The sequence below is a fragment of the Carassius auratus genome, chromosome 8, assembly GCF_003368295.1.
Source record: "Carassius auratus strain Wakin chromosome 8, ASM336829v1, whole genome shotgun sequence".
NCBI lineage: Eukaryota > Metazoa > Chordata > Actinopteri > Cypriniformes > Cyprinidae > Carassius > Carassius auratus.
The window spans coordinates 25,013,083-25,028,630 of NC_039250.1; the positions used below are offsets into that span (position 1 = coordinate 25,013,083).

General features: G+C 36.9%; 1 protein-coding gene across 2 annotated transcripts in view; it reads left to right on the plus strand.

The window, feature by feature from the left end:
• The window catches only part of LOC113107775 (semaphorin-3B-like), a 43,406-nt gene that overhangs the window by 14,414 nt on the left and 13,444 nt on the right, over positions 1-15,548 (plus strand). For both annotated transcript variants that reach the window (XM_026270479.1, XM_026270480.1), the window contains 2 exons: positions 14,161-14,448; positions 14,539-14,696. In XM_026270479.1, coding sequence (XP_026126264.1) covers positions 14,331-14,448; positions 14,539-14,696 — 276 coding nt within the window. In that variant the 5' untranslated portion in view covers positions 14,161-14,330. The remainder of the gene's footprint in view (positions 1-14,160; positions 14,449-14,538; positions 14,697-15,548) is intronic.

Genomic DNA, 15,548 nt, shown 5'->3' on the forward strand with positions numbered 1-15,548 from the left:
GGATATTTCTGGTAGATGAAGCAACCTCACAAAATAATTTCGAACTTCCTTTAAATAGTGTTGTTACATAATCTTTTCTCCATTGTTGCACTATCATGAAAGTTACAGGCAGATGAAGACATTTTAAATACTCTGAGTTTCTTTTTTTGTGGTTGAGGAGACTGGGTTTGTGCCTGGAGCATTGTCTCTAGAACAGCAATGTGACTCGGTGACTCTTAATATATCATTTTGAGGTGTTCAAATGAAGATGTGAAAGTTGATTAGATCCTCACATCCTTCCTCACGTGTTCAGATACTGTATAAGGATGCTATTGAAAGGAGTCTTGCGGCCTAAATCCAGATGTAAAGTGGCAGATGGTCATTGTGTAGTGGAAGGATAGAAGAGCGATTTGACTGCTCGTGTTTCTGAGATGTTCAGGATTATGTGAACTCTCTCCTCTTGAGTGTTTGCTAGAAACATCATGCAGATAACTGCAGCCACTCTCCAGAAGTATGTTCCAAAAATATAAATCTAACATGGTCCCCCCCTGTCTCTTTCTGGGCTTGATGAGCATAGATTTAAGACATGTCTTTCTGAAATCTATCAGAAAGTTATAACTCAACAACAAAGTTGACTGTTCTGAAATTAATTGATTGAAAATAATTAGGAAATAATTATGAATTATATTATTTCAAGAAACAGGTTGGCAGGTTGACCAATAGATCTATGAATATCCATTTTGAATACAGTGCTGTACTATAGTGTTGTAATTGCTAAATTAATTTTTTACATTTAAAATAGTTGTTTTTTTATTTATTTATTTTAGACAAAACAGTGTAGAATATAAAATTGTCCATTTATTACTTACTGGCAATTAACAGTTTATGTTCCACAGTTGTAATATTTATATATGCAAATTAGGCTACTGATATAACTGTAGTGATCATCTCTTTTGCAAAAGACTGTACACTTTAATAATGTAATATTATAAAAAATAATAAAAATACTAATTTCTTGATGTGTAATTATTTTAAAAGAGAAAAATACTGAGTGCACTTTAAATGTGTATTGTTTACCGTAGTCTATTCACACATACTGAATAATTATAATAATAATTATAATTATAATTACATACATAACATAATAATACATAATTGTGTTCCTGTAGCTCAATTGGTAAGAGATTGGGGGTTCGATTCCCCGGGAACACATGATGGGTAAAAATGTATAACCTTAATACACTGTAAGTCGCTTTGGATAAAAGCATCTGCTAAATGCATAAATTTAAATTTAATTTAATACTGTAACACCACTGCAGTTACACATCATAAGCGGTTATGTAAACTTGTACAGTCTTTTCAAGTCTGAATTAATCTTTCATTGTAGCTTGAGCAAGAACAAAGAACTGGTTTGGTATACAGCTAGCAGAAGTTAACAATAAAATATCATTATTATACTATATTTATATATAGAATACTATATAATACTTGTTATGTTGAGTGTGTGTGACTTTCTTGAGAATGTCTGTCTGGAGTTTTTAGAGGATATGAAGATGCTGAAAGAAGAACAGGATCGAGTCAAAAGTGCAAAAATGTTGAACAGGTCAGTTTACTGAAGGTGGGACAACATACTTACTCTGGAGGGAGAGGGGAAGATGAACAGATAAGGACAGAATGATAAATCAGAAAGCAATAGAGAGCAGTGAAAAAGGTGTTGATTTTTTGTTATAATAATGTAGCAAATGATGTGTGTATGTTTGTGTGTTTGTGCACACTTGTACAGGTGTGTGTGTGTGTGTGTGTGTGTGTGTGAGAGAGAGAGGTAGAGAGAGGTGTAAGTTGTTTTTATGACGCAAGTATGTGTGCATGTGCTGATTAAGGTCATTGTGATGGTCTTTTGTGCTGCTGTTGCCACATTTCACTTCTCACATACACAAACATTCCCTATACACACAATATACACATTTTCACCAGACTGCTTTTCAAATAATTTGGGTCAGGAAGATGTTTTTGAAGTCTCCTATGCTCACAAAGGCTGCAATTATTTGATCCAAAATACAGTAAAAAAAAAAAATAAATAAATAAAATATTGTGAACTATTAATACAATTTAAAATACGTTTCCTTTTTTAATATGTTGTATTTAAAATGTAATTTATTATTGTGATGGTAAAGCTGAATATTCAGCAGCCATTACTCCTGTCTTTAGAAATCAGTGTTGATAATATAAACCTTAAGTATAATCAGACACAGACCTGTTGATATCAGTAGATTTAAAGAAGATTTATGAGCCTTTCAAACAATGAAGAGCACTTCAAATGTCCCTTTTATAACATGTTTCACTATATTTTGTCTTTTATATTTCATCAAATATTTAATCCGCAAAAGTACAGTCAAACTTGTGCACACACAAATTTAGATAGACTATATAGATAACACACTGAGCTTGATAAACCCTTCTCAGATAAATGTGTTTTTGATAAAGTATTTTTTCCATCACTATATGTTTATTTTTAAGTAAGGGCTATAGAGGTATGATGTCATTAGACAGTGCCCGCAGATGTGTGTGTGTGTGTGTGTGTGTTCATATGGGTCTGAAAGATGACAAAACATTGCTGCTTGATTAAAAAGAGGGAGGCATTCCTGAACACATGCTTTTAAACCAGGGAGTGTGTTTGTTTGTGTTGGGCATGTGAGTGTGTATGTCTGTTGTTACTGTACGTGGCCATGATTAAAGAGTGAACAGATAAATCATGACGACCTGCAAGTTGTAGATTGTGCTGGAGAGATACACAAATGAGTTATGTCTGGTATTTTATAAAAATGAATGAATGAATGAATTATTTAATTAATTAATGAAAATAGTTTTTCCACAAATTCAAAATAATAAATAATGGAAGCTTTACGGAATGGGAATTGTTGAGAGGCATCGAAACTAAATGGGAAACATTCCTCAGTATAATTCTCTACATACTTCCCAAACTGTTTGTCATTCACTTTCAGCCACACTAGAGCTCTAGGAACTGATTGTAATAGGGTAAGGAATACAGCGTGACACCTTTGTAAAAAGGTCCGAATGACTGTGTGACACTGATAGATTTCCCCTTTAATAGAACCAGACTGAGTGTAACTGGACAGACAGACAGGTTCAAATCCATCGGCTAAAGATCTCACTATATATATAGAAAGAGAGAGAGCGACAGTCAGAGAGAAAAAGAAAGAACGATACATTAAAAAGGCATTAAGGATTATGGGTAATGGAGCAGGCCCGTCAGTGTGGATTAGCTAATGCTCATCAGAGAGTAGAAGTGTGTGTGTGTGTGTGTGTGTGTGTGTGTGTGTGTGTGTGTGTGTAGAAATGTGTGCACGAAAGGGGGAGAATGTGTCCCTATATACACCCCTCAGTAGTATGCTGCTCATGTCTGTGTGTGTGTGGTTAGGTTGCATCCTAGCTCATTACCCCGTAGTGGTCGACTAAAGTGTGTGTTCAGCAGCAGCTTTTAAATAATGAAAGAAGATAGAAGATATCGGACGTGCACGGATAGCAGTTTGTGTGTGTGTGTGTGTGTGTGTGTTTGAAAAATAGAGTCTCAGGATGAGGAGAGATGGGGGTGGGTTGCAGATTTGGATTTGATGCCCACAAACCCCTAACAAGCTACCTGCTTGAGTGTGTGAGAGTGTGTGTGTGCATGTGTATGTGAGTAAGAGAGAAAATAATCCTCTCTTAGCAAACTTATTTGATTTCATAAGTGGAACAACACTCTTCTGCATTGGACATATTTACATACTGCAGAACCGCCACAGGAGAAACTACTGATCAAGTGAAATATAATGACTGTGTGTGTGTGTGTGTGTGTGTGTGTGTGTGTGTGTGTGTGTGTGTGGTGTTGAAGGTCCATTCCCTTTGAGATTCTACCCACTAGCACTCTCAGCCATAGTAAATCAATACCTGTCAATCACATGCACACTCACATTCACACTCACACACACACACACACACACCTGGCTGCTGTACACACCCTCAATGGTTATTTGCCCTAGGGCACCTCGCAGCAGATAGTGGGGCAGTTTTGTCTGTGTATGTGTGTGGAGATGAGAAATGTGGAATTCTTTGGTTTCTTTATTGCTGTGTGGTTTATTAGTAGTTAGATTGATTCTCTAATTAGTCAAATAGTGATTAGCACTAGCAATTCTCACACGTTTCCATTAACAAGGACACCTTGTGGATTGGATGTCAGCTGGTATTGACCTTTCTTGAACATGCAGCAAATTGTATGTGTGTGTGTGTGTGGGAGACGAGACGAGAGCTCAGTGGAGACAATGACCAGAATTCCTGCTTGCATTCCTTTGGAAACTACACTCACACAGTGTATTTTAGACTTAAACAGCGTGAAATATTTTTATTTGTTTTGCTTTTATTTATTTTGTCTTATTTTATTTTGTTATATATATATATATAAAGAGAGAGAGAGAGAGAGAATGAGAAAGAGATTTATTGAATTATTAGTAATAGTCGATAATGTAAATAAGTGTTAATAAAGGATAAAGAGTTTCTGTGTCGTTTTAATCACATTGTATATTAAATACATTTATTTTTAACTAACCTAATAGTTAATAGTTCATCATTTACGCAACTTCCTGTCATTCCAAACCCCATATGAAAGAGGAATTTGAACTAGTCATGGTCACCATTCACTTTCATTCTCTGGAAAAGAGTGACTTGGTCTATGCAAGAAAGAAATTCATGCACGTTTGGAATAAAAAGTAAATGGTGACAATACAGTCAGGGTCCATAAATATTTCTTACTGGCCTTGTACTTAGTGATGTATTCCAAAGTTTTTATGACAATGGAAAATGGAATAGCTTTTTTTGCTTGTATATTTTATCTCTGTCTTCCAGCATCATAAATGAGATGAGCAGTCTCTGTGAAACTGCACCTGTTACAAAAATTTAAAACCATTTTAGTGGTTTTACATCTGGAGTATTTCACATGTGTCACCACCTGGAATTCTGGAGGAAATACATCCAAGATAAAACCCTCATTGTACATTTTCCACTGGGCTATACATTTTTCAATTTCAAGTCAATTTCAAAATAAATCTTTAATTTCAAGTCTCTTTATTCCATATGGCAATGTACATCCAAATGATTGTTGGAAAAGAAAAAATGTAGGGCCGGGACTTGGTTTTTTGATGGTTGTTGATAGGATGGAGGCATATCTGAATGAGAGTGTGCAGTAAAGTACGAGATTTAAGTGAACTTAAAGTGGTCCTGCATACATCATTTCACCGGAACTAGTTATGATTTTGATTAAAATGACAAAATCACATGGATGAATTTGTCACAATAAGATTATTAAGATGCGCTTAGAAAATAGATTCTTCAAAATAGAAAATAATCCCTTGTATTACTTCAGTTAGTGTCACACTGTCATACTTATAATTCCATTTCAATAACATATTAGTTTATGTATTAGTATAGAATAACACTTTATTTATTCACCACAGCCATTTGTTTCTTTCTTTATAGGCCATTTGTTCTGTGTGAAATCGCGTTTGTTCAGTTCTCCTGCAGCTGCACTCATTACTGAATTAAATGAAACATTCACCAAACTCAACACAAAGTCTTAAGTGTGCACACACACACACACACACGAGGCTGGAGCCTGTGCTGTCTGTGTAGATCTGCTTATCCACGTTTATAGTAGTTACTTGACATTTGTCTTGCCATATGTCTTTAAAGCCTGCTGTTCAGTGTTCATAGTGTTTCTGTTTGCATACGAGCTTCTTTTTGTGTGTGTTATTCAATTGTGTGTGGGTGTACAAGATAAAGATGGAGTATATGAAAGCATATTCCCTCTGGTTTGTTATAGAGGGTTCTTTATGAAGTTACTCTGTGGATTTTGCATCTGTAAATCTAATAAAGAGCATCTTTGTATAGCATTTTTTATAGTTTGCAGGCCATTAAATAATTTGTTCCACTACATATAACCAATTCAGGTTTCCCAGGCGTCATTTAGAGGTGATTTTAGAAGTTTTATCTTTCTCTCAGTCTGTCTGTCTGACTATTTTTGGCTCCAGATGAGGAGAAAATTGTCTTTTTGTTCGATCAAAAATGAATTGCAGAGGAGTAGATGCTTTTTAATGCTGTGTGTGAGAGATTTTTCCCTTGACCTGTTAAATACATCTTGCTCTGTTTCTTTCTAAGGGTGATTTCCCAGATGGGTGGTTCTTTGGAAACCATAAATGGCCCACCTGCATGGTCCAATCACAGTTTTAACTGACACCTGAGAAACAAGGTGTGTGTGTAAAAGCCATCTATCATCTTTTACTGCGGCCCCTGCCTTTCAATTACACTCTAATAGAGGGGATTTCTGCCTCTTTTGAGACAGCTCATCCAGAGGAAGTGTGTATGTGTGTGTGTGTGCAACAGAAAGAAGGACAGATAGAGTGAGAGTCAAACTTTAAAATGTAGCAAAACTGCAGTAAAACTGACAAGGGATTAAATGTAAAGTGATAAAGGTATTATACAGTGGAGAAAAGCTACAGTGTGTGTGTGTGTGTGTGTGTGTGTTGGTCCCATTGGGTTAGTCTGGAACTGACACCCAGAGACTCGTGGGTCGAAGGCTCAAAACTCCAGCAGTGATCCGCCACTCTTATCCCATCACATTCCCAGCAGAATCAGTCAAGCTGCTGATAATCTCTCACCATCCCTCATGAATAATGTTACCGCTGTCTGTGTGTGTATGTGTGTGATCATTAGTATCATACCAGAGGCCTTGACAGCTTCCTGACGGTATGCTGTGACACACTCGCACACACTGTCTCTTCATCCAGTCTCCAGAATCTCTTCTGACAGCTCTTACTGGGAACAGATCTTCAGCCGCGGCAGGGATTCAGGGGCTGTGTGTGAAGGAAGGGAGAGGAGCGGGAAGGAGAGCAGAAGACTTGTCAAAGTGTTTTCCAAATCCACTTCCACTTCCATCCAAATAAGTGTGACCTCCACTTCTCCTAGACAAAACAGAGAGGGAAGAAAAAAAGCACGGTGAACAAAAAGAAAAGGTCGAAGTCATGTTAATCAGTGCCATTTTACTTGTAAAGCACCTGTCAGTCATCTATAATCTTACCTGGGGGTGGGGCTAGGGATTTGGTAGGGGGGGGTTATGTAGAATTTCCCACAGGGTACACTTTACTGCTGTTTTAGGTCATGGAAAATATCCAGACGGAAGTGCTACATTGGTCTCATGAGAAAACGCTGTGTGTGTGGTGCAAAAGAGCTGGAACAGATATGTGTAAAACTTATGATGATGGATTGAGTTTTTAAATGATTTGTGTTCTAGAAATAAGTGTGTGTGTATGTATTTAGCTACTTTGATTAGGGGTCTTGAACCTTTTCAAGCCAGAACCCCTTAGTGGACAGAGAAATGGAGCAGAGACCATTACATATTTTATAAAACACTTTGTTATAGGGACTAATTATCACTATTTGCTTATTAGCATATGCCCATTTTAAACATGTTGGCTGTTTATGAGTACGTACAAAGCACATATTCTGCATGATCATATTCTACATACCTAATCTTTTTTAAATGTTAACTTTTTTTTTTACATTTTCTATTTTTAACACATATTTTCTTTTTCTTTTTTTCGCAAAACAAATTATATATATTTGGATAGTTAACAGTTCAGCTTAATTTAAAATACTTGCAATATAACTTCAGATTCTGCTAAAGACAAAAAAAATTGATACATTTTACCAGAAATAAATGGACATCCGTGAGTGTCATTTTTTGGATTTATTTTTTATTCTTAAATTGCATAATAGTTTTATGTGCTAGGATCTAGAGTTACTTATGGTATTTAATTTGATTTAAATAAACATGTTTGTGATAAGTTGTAGATCGATAAGTAACTGTCTGTCTGTCTGTGTGTGTGTGTGTGTGTGTGTGTGTAAGATTGTGTGTAAGATTGTGTGTGTGAATTGTGTTACCTTGTTGTCCACTTCAAAGCCACGGAGGATTATGGGTGAAAGGATTTAACTTTATGATGGTTTGACCCTGGGAGAGATAAAGGGGGAGAGAAAAAGTAAGAGATTGAAATAGTGAGACTATGTATAATATTCAGTTTGAGAAGCATGTGGAATGTGTGCAGACCCAAATCACAGGTTCAGAGGGGAAGTTTTATAAATGTCAGAGGAGAGTGTGTGAAGAAAAAACAGAACCATGTGAAACAAAACTCTTAAACCAAGGCTGTGATTAGGAGCGTGTAATTTTCACCTTCTGATTGCCGGTGAGCCTTTAGCCTAAATTAGCACATTTAACTGTCAACTAGGTGAGTTATGACATCCCCAGTCACTAAACTTTAAGACAATTACTGGCTAGTCAGATTTGAGTATTATAGTCAGAACTGAGTAGGTGACACTGCGATGTCACTGTGGTAATAATCACCATGTTAGTTGTGGAATTAGTTTTATGTCATGTTGCTGTGTGGACCACAGTCATGGTGATTAGCTACGGGTCTTACAACTCGAGGAACACTGACCCAGAATCCAACACTGGCACAAGGACATCAGTACATCTCAGGCCGACACACACATACACAACGCACGACCTCGCACGCTTACTGTCCACATCATTCTGATGCTCTTTTCAAGTTTATGGGTCTTTCTAAGAGTTTTGGTAAATTTTTTGTCATATACATTTACGATTAGACATTTAGAAGACACTTTTATCTAAAGCAACTCACAAATGAGGACAATAGAGGCAATCAAAAACAACAAGAGAGCAATAATAAAATCTCTGGTAGCTTAATGCAGTACACGTATAGCAATGTGTTTTTTATTATAATAAATAAAAAGAAAACAAGTAGATAGAATTGAAACAGAAATAGAGAAATATAATACAGAAAGATAGTGTTGGTCTTTAAAAGAAAGAAAGAAAGAAAACAAGATGCAGAAGTTGGAAATGTTTCAGTGGATAAATTAAATCAAGTAGTGAAAATGTGAAAAGTGTGTTTTAAGAGATTTTTTTTATAGTCCACAGAGGGAAAAGTGCCTGTACGCTGCAGCTTGAAATTGCCTCACTTTCTGCATTACATAAGAGAAAAGAGCTCACAGGAAAGAACTTAACAAGCAGTGAATCTCAAGTGAATGTGTAAGTGTGATGCATCAGCTGTTATTGACGTCAGCTGCTCATGCTGACGTAATGCTCATTTGTGAAGTCGTGGGATGTTGCAGTAAGGGACAAGAGTTTACAACTTTCTGAACGTCTGTGTCCTCTATTCAACATTTATTAGAGTAACACCCCTCATTTATTGCCAAACATATTGAAATGACATCTTGTGTTGTTTTACGGGGTACTTTCTGATTAAACCGCAGTAAAATCTCCCCACTCTATTGGCTCTTTTACACTGCTGATCCTACGAACTCTACACCAGAAACAACACATTAACAGTACACACACATCTGTAGTCTTTGAGTACGGTATCGGAGTACCTCTTGAACTCAAGGGTGTAAAGTGTTTAATAGACTTTAAAGATTATATAGAAACACACACATCAAATACCCAGCGTTACCATGGTAATCAGAAAACCAGACTGGGGTTAAGGAGCACTATTATCTGGGACACAGAGAGAGAAAAAGAGAGAATACCTCTTTTTGTCCTTTAAGTCCTCAACCCTTCAGAAGTGTTTGCACCGAGCCCCGCAACCATGGATCCTTGCCAAACACAAAAAGTGTGTGTGTGTGTGTGTGTTGGTATTATGGTATTGTACAAAACATTACAATTATCCTTTGAAGAGTGAGGCTCTATATATTGTTTAAAATAGTAATCCTAAATTTATATATATATATATATATATATATATATATATATATATATATATATATATATATATATATATATTTTCTCTTGAAAAAAATAAAAAAGGTAGTGCATGGTTGCCAGGGGTGTTGCTATGTAGTTACTAAAGCGTGGGTTTGTAGTGTATTGTTTGCTACGCTGATGCAAGGGCATTTATAAGTGGTTGTGGGTGGTTTTATACAATTGCAAGAAAGTTTCCTTTAGATGGTTTTCTATGTAGTTTCTTGAGTGTTCTAGGAGGCTGCCAGGGTGTTGCTATGCAGTTACAGTACTAAAGTGTGTTTGGAGTGTGATGCAGTTGCAGAGGTTCTCTTTAATAAGGCATTAAAGTGATTCTGGGTAGATGCTAAGGTGTTCTGCATGGGTGCACAAGCTTTTCTAGGTGGTTTCTACAGCAAAGTTGGGTGTCGAAGTAATACTTATGGTTACTATTTTGTTCAAATCTAACCAATTCTAAGTGTGAACAATACTAATATCGATGGTAGTCAGACTTACACATTCAGCATGAGGAAGTGCTCGGAATCAGACAACATCTCACCATCTAAACCCCTTTCTCTCCTAAACTCTCTTTCTGTATCCAGCTTTCCTCTTTTTGCGTCTAATTTAAAGTTCATTCTATCTATCTTTCTGACAGAATGCCTGTGTGAGAGAGCTTTGTACTAGTGTGTATTATTCTAAATAGACTGAGGGCTTGTGGCTGACCTGGGAGACCACTGCAGTCACACACACACACACACACACACACACACACATGCTGAAACTTGCCGTTTCTCTTCTGACAGGTCTAAGAGCTGCCAAATTAATTCTCTGGACTCCATTTGAAGGGATTTGTGTCTGTCTTTGTTATGTGTACACAAAGTTTTATTTCAAAGAGTGTAGTAGTTGATCTAAAGCAAGAGAGTTTGGGGCAGATTTATGTTCACATATGTGCCTAAGAGAGAGAGAGACAGGGAGACTACAGAGAGGAGAGGAACTCGTGTTAGTGTGCCAACGTGCCCTTGTTGGACCTACAAAGCCGAAACACAGAAGAAAAGTCAGCAAGGTTGGGTGTTTCTTTTCAGTACAAGGACTGAAAATGCTTAACAAAGAATGACAATTCTAGTACGTCTCTCCTAAAAAAGTTAGGTTACCTGGATTTTATTAAGGAATAATTCACCTGAAAACAAAAAGTCTATTATCGATTACTCATGTTGTCATTACAAAATACATGGGTTGCTTTCCCCAAAAAATCTGAAATTGAGTAATTTCTTAGACGCATTTTTCCAAACAATTAATCTCCGATACTGGAGCTTTTAAGCTAAGGACTAAGAATTTAAAGCACCATGTAAGAATCATTTCCTGTTGACTGTAAAGCTGCTCAGTATGATTATAAAATCAGTATTGTATAAAGTGCTATATAAAAAGGTGACGGTAATGAAATCAGTTCATCCAACTTGTGGACTGTATTCCAAATCACCATACAATCATTTAATGTGAGAGCAGGACAAAATTCACTTAACGTCATTCACTGATATTTGAATAATTCAGCTGTTAAGACAGTAAATGAATCAGACATCTCGACTTTTCTCATGAACTCTCATGAGGTCGTACAGGTTTTGAACAGCACGAGGGTGAGATATTGTTGGCAGAATTGATCTTTTTTGTGTGAAGTACCCCTTTATTTCCCCCTGCATGTGAGCGAAGGCCTGTCCTCATGCGTTTCAATCTTTCTTTTCTCTTTCGCTCCCTTACTGGAGGTCCTGACAGTTGGTCTCAGTCCAGAGGAGCCGCTCAGCAGAACAATCGACTCCTTTCTCCCCTTCTCTTTCACTCGTTCTCTCTCTTCAGGATCTCGCTCGCACCCAGAGGCTTATAACACAGTTACCTCCTTCTCTTTCTCTCTCTCTCTCTCGTTTGGTTTGGTTTGTTTTGTCTGGTGTTGTCATTGTGGCATTGAGGTCTTGAGGTTAATTATTGTTTGTTTATTTGGGACTCAGCAGCATTTAGTCTGGTTTTTAGGCCTGTGGAGGAGTCTTCCTCTGTGTGTGTGTGTGTGTGTGTGTGTGTGTGTGTGTATGTGTGAACGTGTCCTGCTCCAGCCTTGGCTGTAATGATGATGTACGATTTGCTGTGTTGGCACAGCCTCTTTGCTTAAAGAGATGTGAAGGGCGCTGGGATGCACTTTTCTGCTGTACTCTTGTATAAATCTCCCAGGATGGGGGGTGTGAACCTCGCTGGATGTACTTGAATACGTGTGTGTGTGTGTGTGTCTCTCTCTCACACACACGGTCCTGCAGTAGCTCATATTAACAGTGTTTATAGTAAATTAGCACAGCTAATCAGTGTGACAGCGCTAAAGACAGAGGGACTGTGTGTGTGTGTGTGTGTGTGTGTGTGTGCATGTTTTATTATGAGACTTCTGCTGTCTGCCAGTGTGAATAGTTCCATTATTCACAGAAACAGAAAAAGAGGAAAAAAGAGCAAAGGACTTTTATATGTGGTTTAGGATGCTGCTATGTTTGTTACTCTGTCTAAAATAAATACAAAAATCAAGACGCTGGGGGGATAGTCGAGTTTTTCAGGATTGTGTACATTTTAGCAGTGCTGTAAAACTGTGTGTGTGTGGGGGGGGTGAAATCTATATTCAGTGGAGTCAGTAGGTCTCCTCTCTTCTTGGTTATGCTCACTAACACTTATTAAAATTCAACACTGCAGCAAATGTATATGTAAAGTATTGGTGTGTCTTGCTAAAGGGCTTTTGAGATGTAACAAATGGTAAAAAAAAAAAAAAAAATGAAATGTTTTATCTTCCTTCTAAAACACTTATCATTCTCTTTCTTTTATTTCTAACGCAAACATTGTTTTGTCATAATGGGACTTTCCTTTAACTTATTTAGTTTTTACACCAAGCTAATGATATGTTCTGTTGTCTAACTCTAAACTTAAGCCTAGCACAAACCTTTCTGCATGTTTCCAATTCATGGACTTGATCTTTAGGAAGTTTTTAGGCAATTTGTATTGTGAGGACTGTTGGCTTGTCCCTACAATGTAGGACAAAACCAAAAAATCACATTTAGTTAAATATCTAATAGATTTCTGTTGTACATTTTTTTTTTCAGTGTTCTGGAGACTTACGTACTTAGTATGGCTAATTAAACTCACATTCTTGTAGATTGTAGATTGACAAAACAAAATATTGATATTACACAAATTAAACTATTCCAAATGCACCAAATGTATCAAAATGCATTATGATATTGGTTTGTAATCCTGTGTGTTGTTACTTGGGATGTATTAAAAGGTCTTTTATATGAAAACTTTTTTATGATCCCTCTTGTTTTTAAAATGTTTAACATTTTACAGATTCTGCATGAATTTGCAGGACAGTATTTACACAAATACAGCAACACCTGTCTTTTACTAGCACCTAAACATCAGAAAGAGATGAAGAAAGAAACAGGAAGTTGCTCTGTTTCATTTTGGCTGAACGAGAGGTTGAATAGAAAAAGGACAGTATTAAATAAACATATTCCTCTTAAAGTGTCTGACATACTGAACTCATAGACACACACACACACACACACACACTTCTTACACTAAAAATATGAGATAAAGTGATAAATTAAAACCAAGAAGTGTGTAAATACATAAAATTGTTCAGTTATCTGACTGTTTTGACTAAGAGGTTGCTGTTTTAGCTTGAGAATCTCGGGAGTTTATCTCAATGGAAGTCTGAATGATATGTTTTAAAATGATACAGTACTGAGTCAGACAGCTCCTCTCCTGTTCTCTCCTCTAATTTATCATTTCTTTACCCTTCACATGCTGAATATGACCTAGTGCAGTAAGCAAGGACACACACACACACACACACACACACACACATACACACACACGGCAGCAATTAGATGTTGTTGTTCTGAAATGAGAGCTGGATGTTCTGACCGAGTGGATCTTGGCTTTCACTTTGGGCATTCAGTGAACCTGGACCAAAACCATAAAAAGACCAAATGAAAGGCTCAACAAGACTGAATGCTTTGACATCCAGTTCTGTGTGAGTGAGCATATGTGTGTGTGTGTGTGTGTGTGTGTAATATGAGATCAGATTTCTCCCTTCTCATCTTAGACAGGACAGTAGCTTTAGACCATCTGCTACTGAAATAAAGCGTGCGAGTGTGTGTGTGTGTATGTGTGTGTGTGTGCAGCATATCTAAAATATCATGGCTCTTATCAGACTGGTGTGTTGAAGGAGTAGGTGAGCAGTGGGTCAGTTTGGACTGAATTGTGGCAGTGGAAAGGGGCTGAAATGTCTAACACTTTTTTGTTGTTGTTCTGCTGTCCAGTTTTCAGTGTGGAGAGGAAACTCCACATTCACAGCATCACTGTAACAACAAGCAGAACGACGAGCCGTCACTGCACCAGCTGCCACCAAAACCAGCATCTCATTCAACCATCTGTGTGGCAGCTGCCTGCGGTTTTTTAGCAGATAAGAAGTTCTGGTCCTCCTCTGAAGATGATGACGATGATGATGATGATGTGCTGCTCGCTGGTCCTGTTTGGGCTGATTGGCATCAGTGCTTCATCCAGCGGAAGTTCATCTTCCTCACCCCGGATGAAGCTGTCTTATAAAGGTGATGAAGCTGGCTTGTATCACATGTCCATCTGTATACATGTGTTTAGGTTTCTGTTTTTATCTCTTTGTGTTTTCATGTCTCTTCCAGATCTCCAGCAGTTTAATGGCATTAAACGGTTTGACTTGGAGCGTTCGTGTTGTTTCGGAGCTCTCCTATTGGACGAGGAGAGGGGGCGGCTGTTTGTTGGAGCTCGCAATTTCCTGTTATCTCTCAGTCTCGACAACATCAGCAAACAGGAACAGAAGGTACAGCACACTCCTTACTCTTTACTTCATCCATAATGGAAGTTCAGTACTGTATGTTTCTCTTCAGCTAATTCGATTTTAAACAAAGGTGTAACCCTGTCAATCATAACTCGCTCATATACCTGAGGACAAATTCACGAAAATCTTCAGAAAATACACAACTTTGTAAAAATTTTCTTCAGGTGTTCACAAATATTTTAAGAATAAAATTACTGATTGTATAGTAGGTAGGTGCTTCACATTACAAACACCCAGCAGTATAATTATGTATATAATAACATAATAATCATCATATATATAATTATATTTAAATTATATATTTTATATACCAAAATAAAATATTGTAGTAATAATATCTGTTGTTGTAATGCTTAATATTTGGAACAATACGGTAAATTCATTAAAAAAAATAACTTTTGTAATTTATTAAAAATTTTAGAGGTAATTTACTGTGATTTGTTATTTATTTATGTATTTTTTTTGGGGGGGGGGGGGTTCTGAAATACAAAATATTTTCACATTGGAATAAGAAGAAAATACTAGAGATGTTATTCTTATAAATGTTTGCTTATATATCTCTGTCAAACATTTACTTTAGGGAAGCAGTCCAGTGTTTATAGCTGATATTTAAGAAATTAAGTGATTACATGACTTTTTATAGCCCATTTACACTTTTATTTTGTGCCGCCCACACATTATGAGATTGTGTGTGCGTTTGTGCTAGAGATCCAGTGAGGAAGCTTTAGTATTTATTTTGTGAAAGTGAATCAGCCTTCTAAGTCATGCCAGATGATTTATGGTGGTCCAAGCCAACATGCCGATGACAGAATGATAGGTTTTTATTACTTTAGG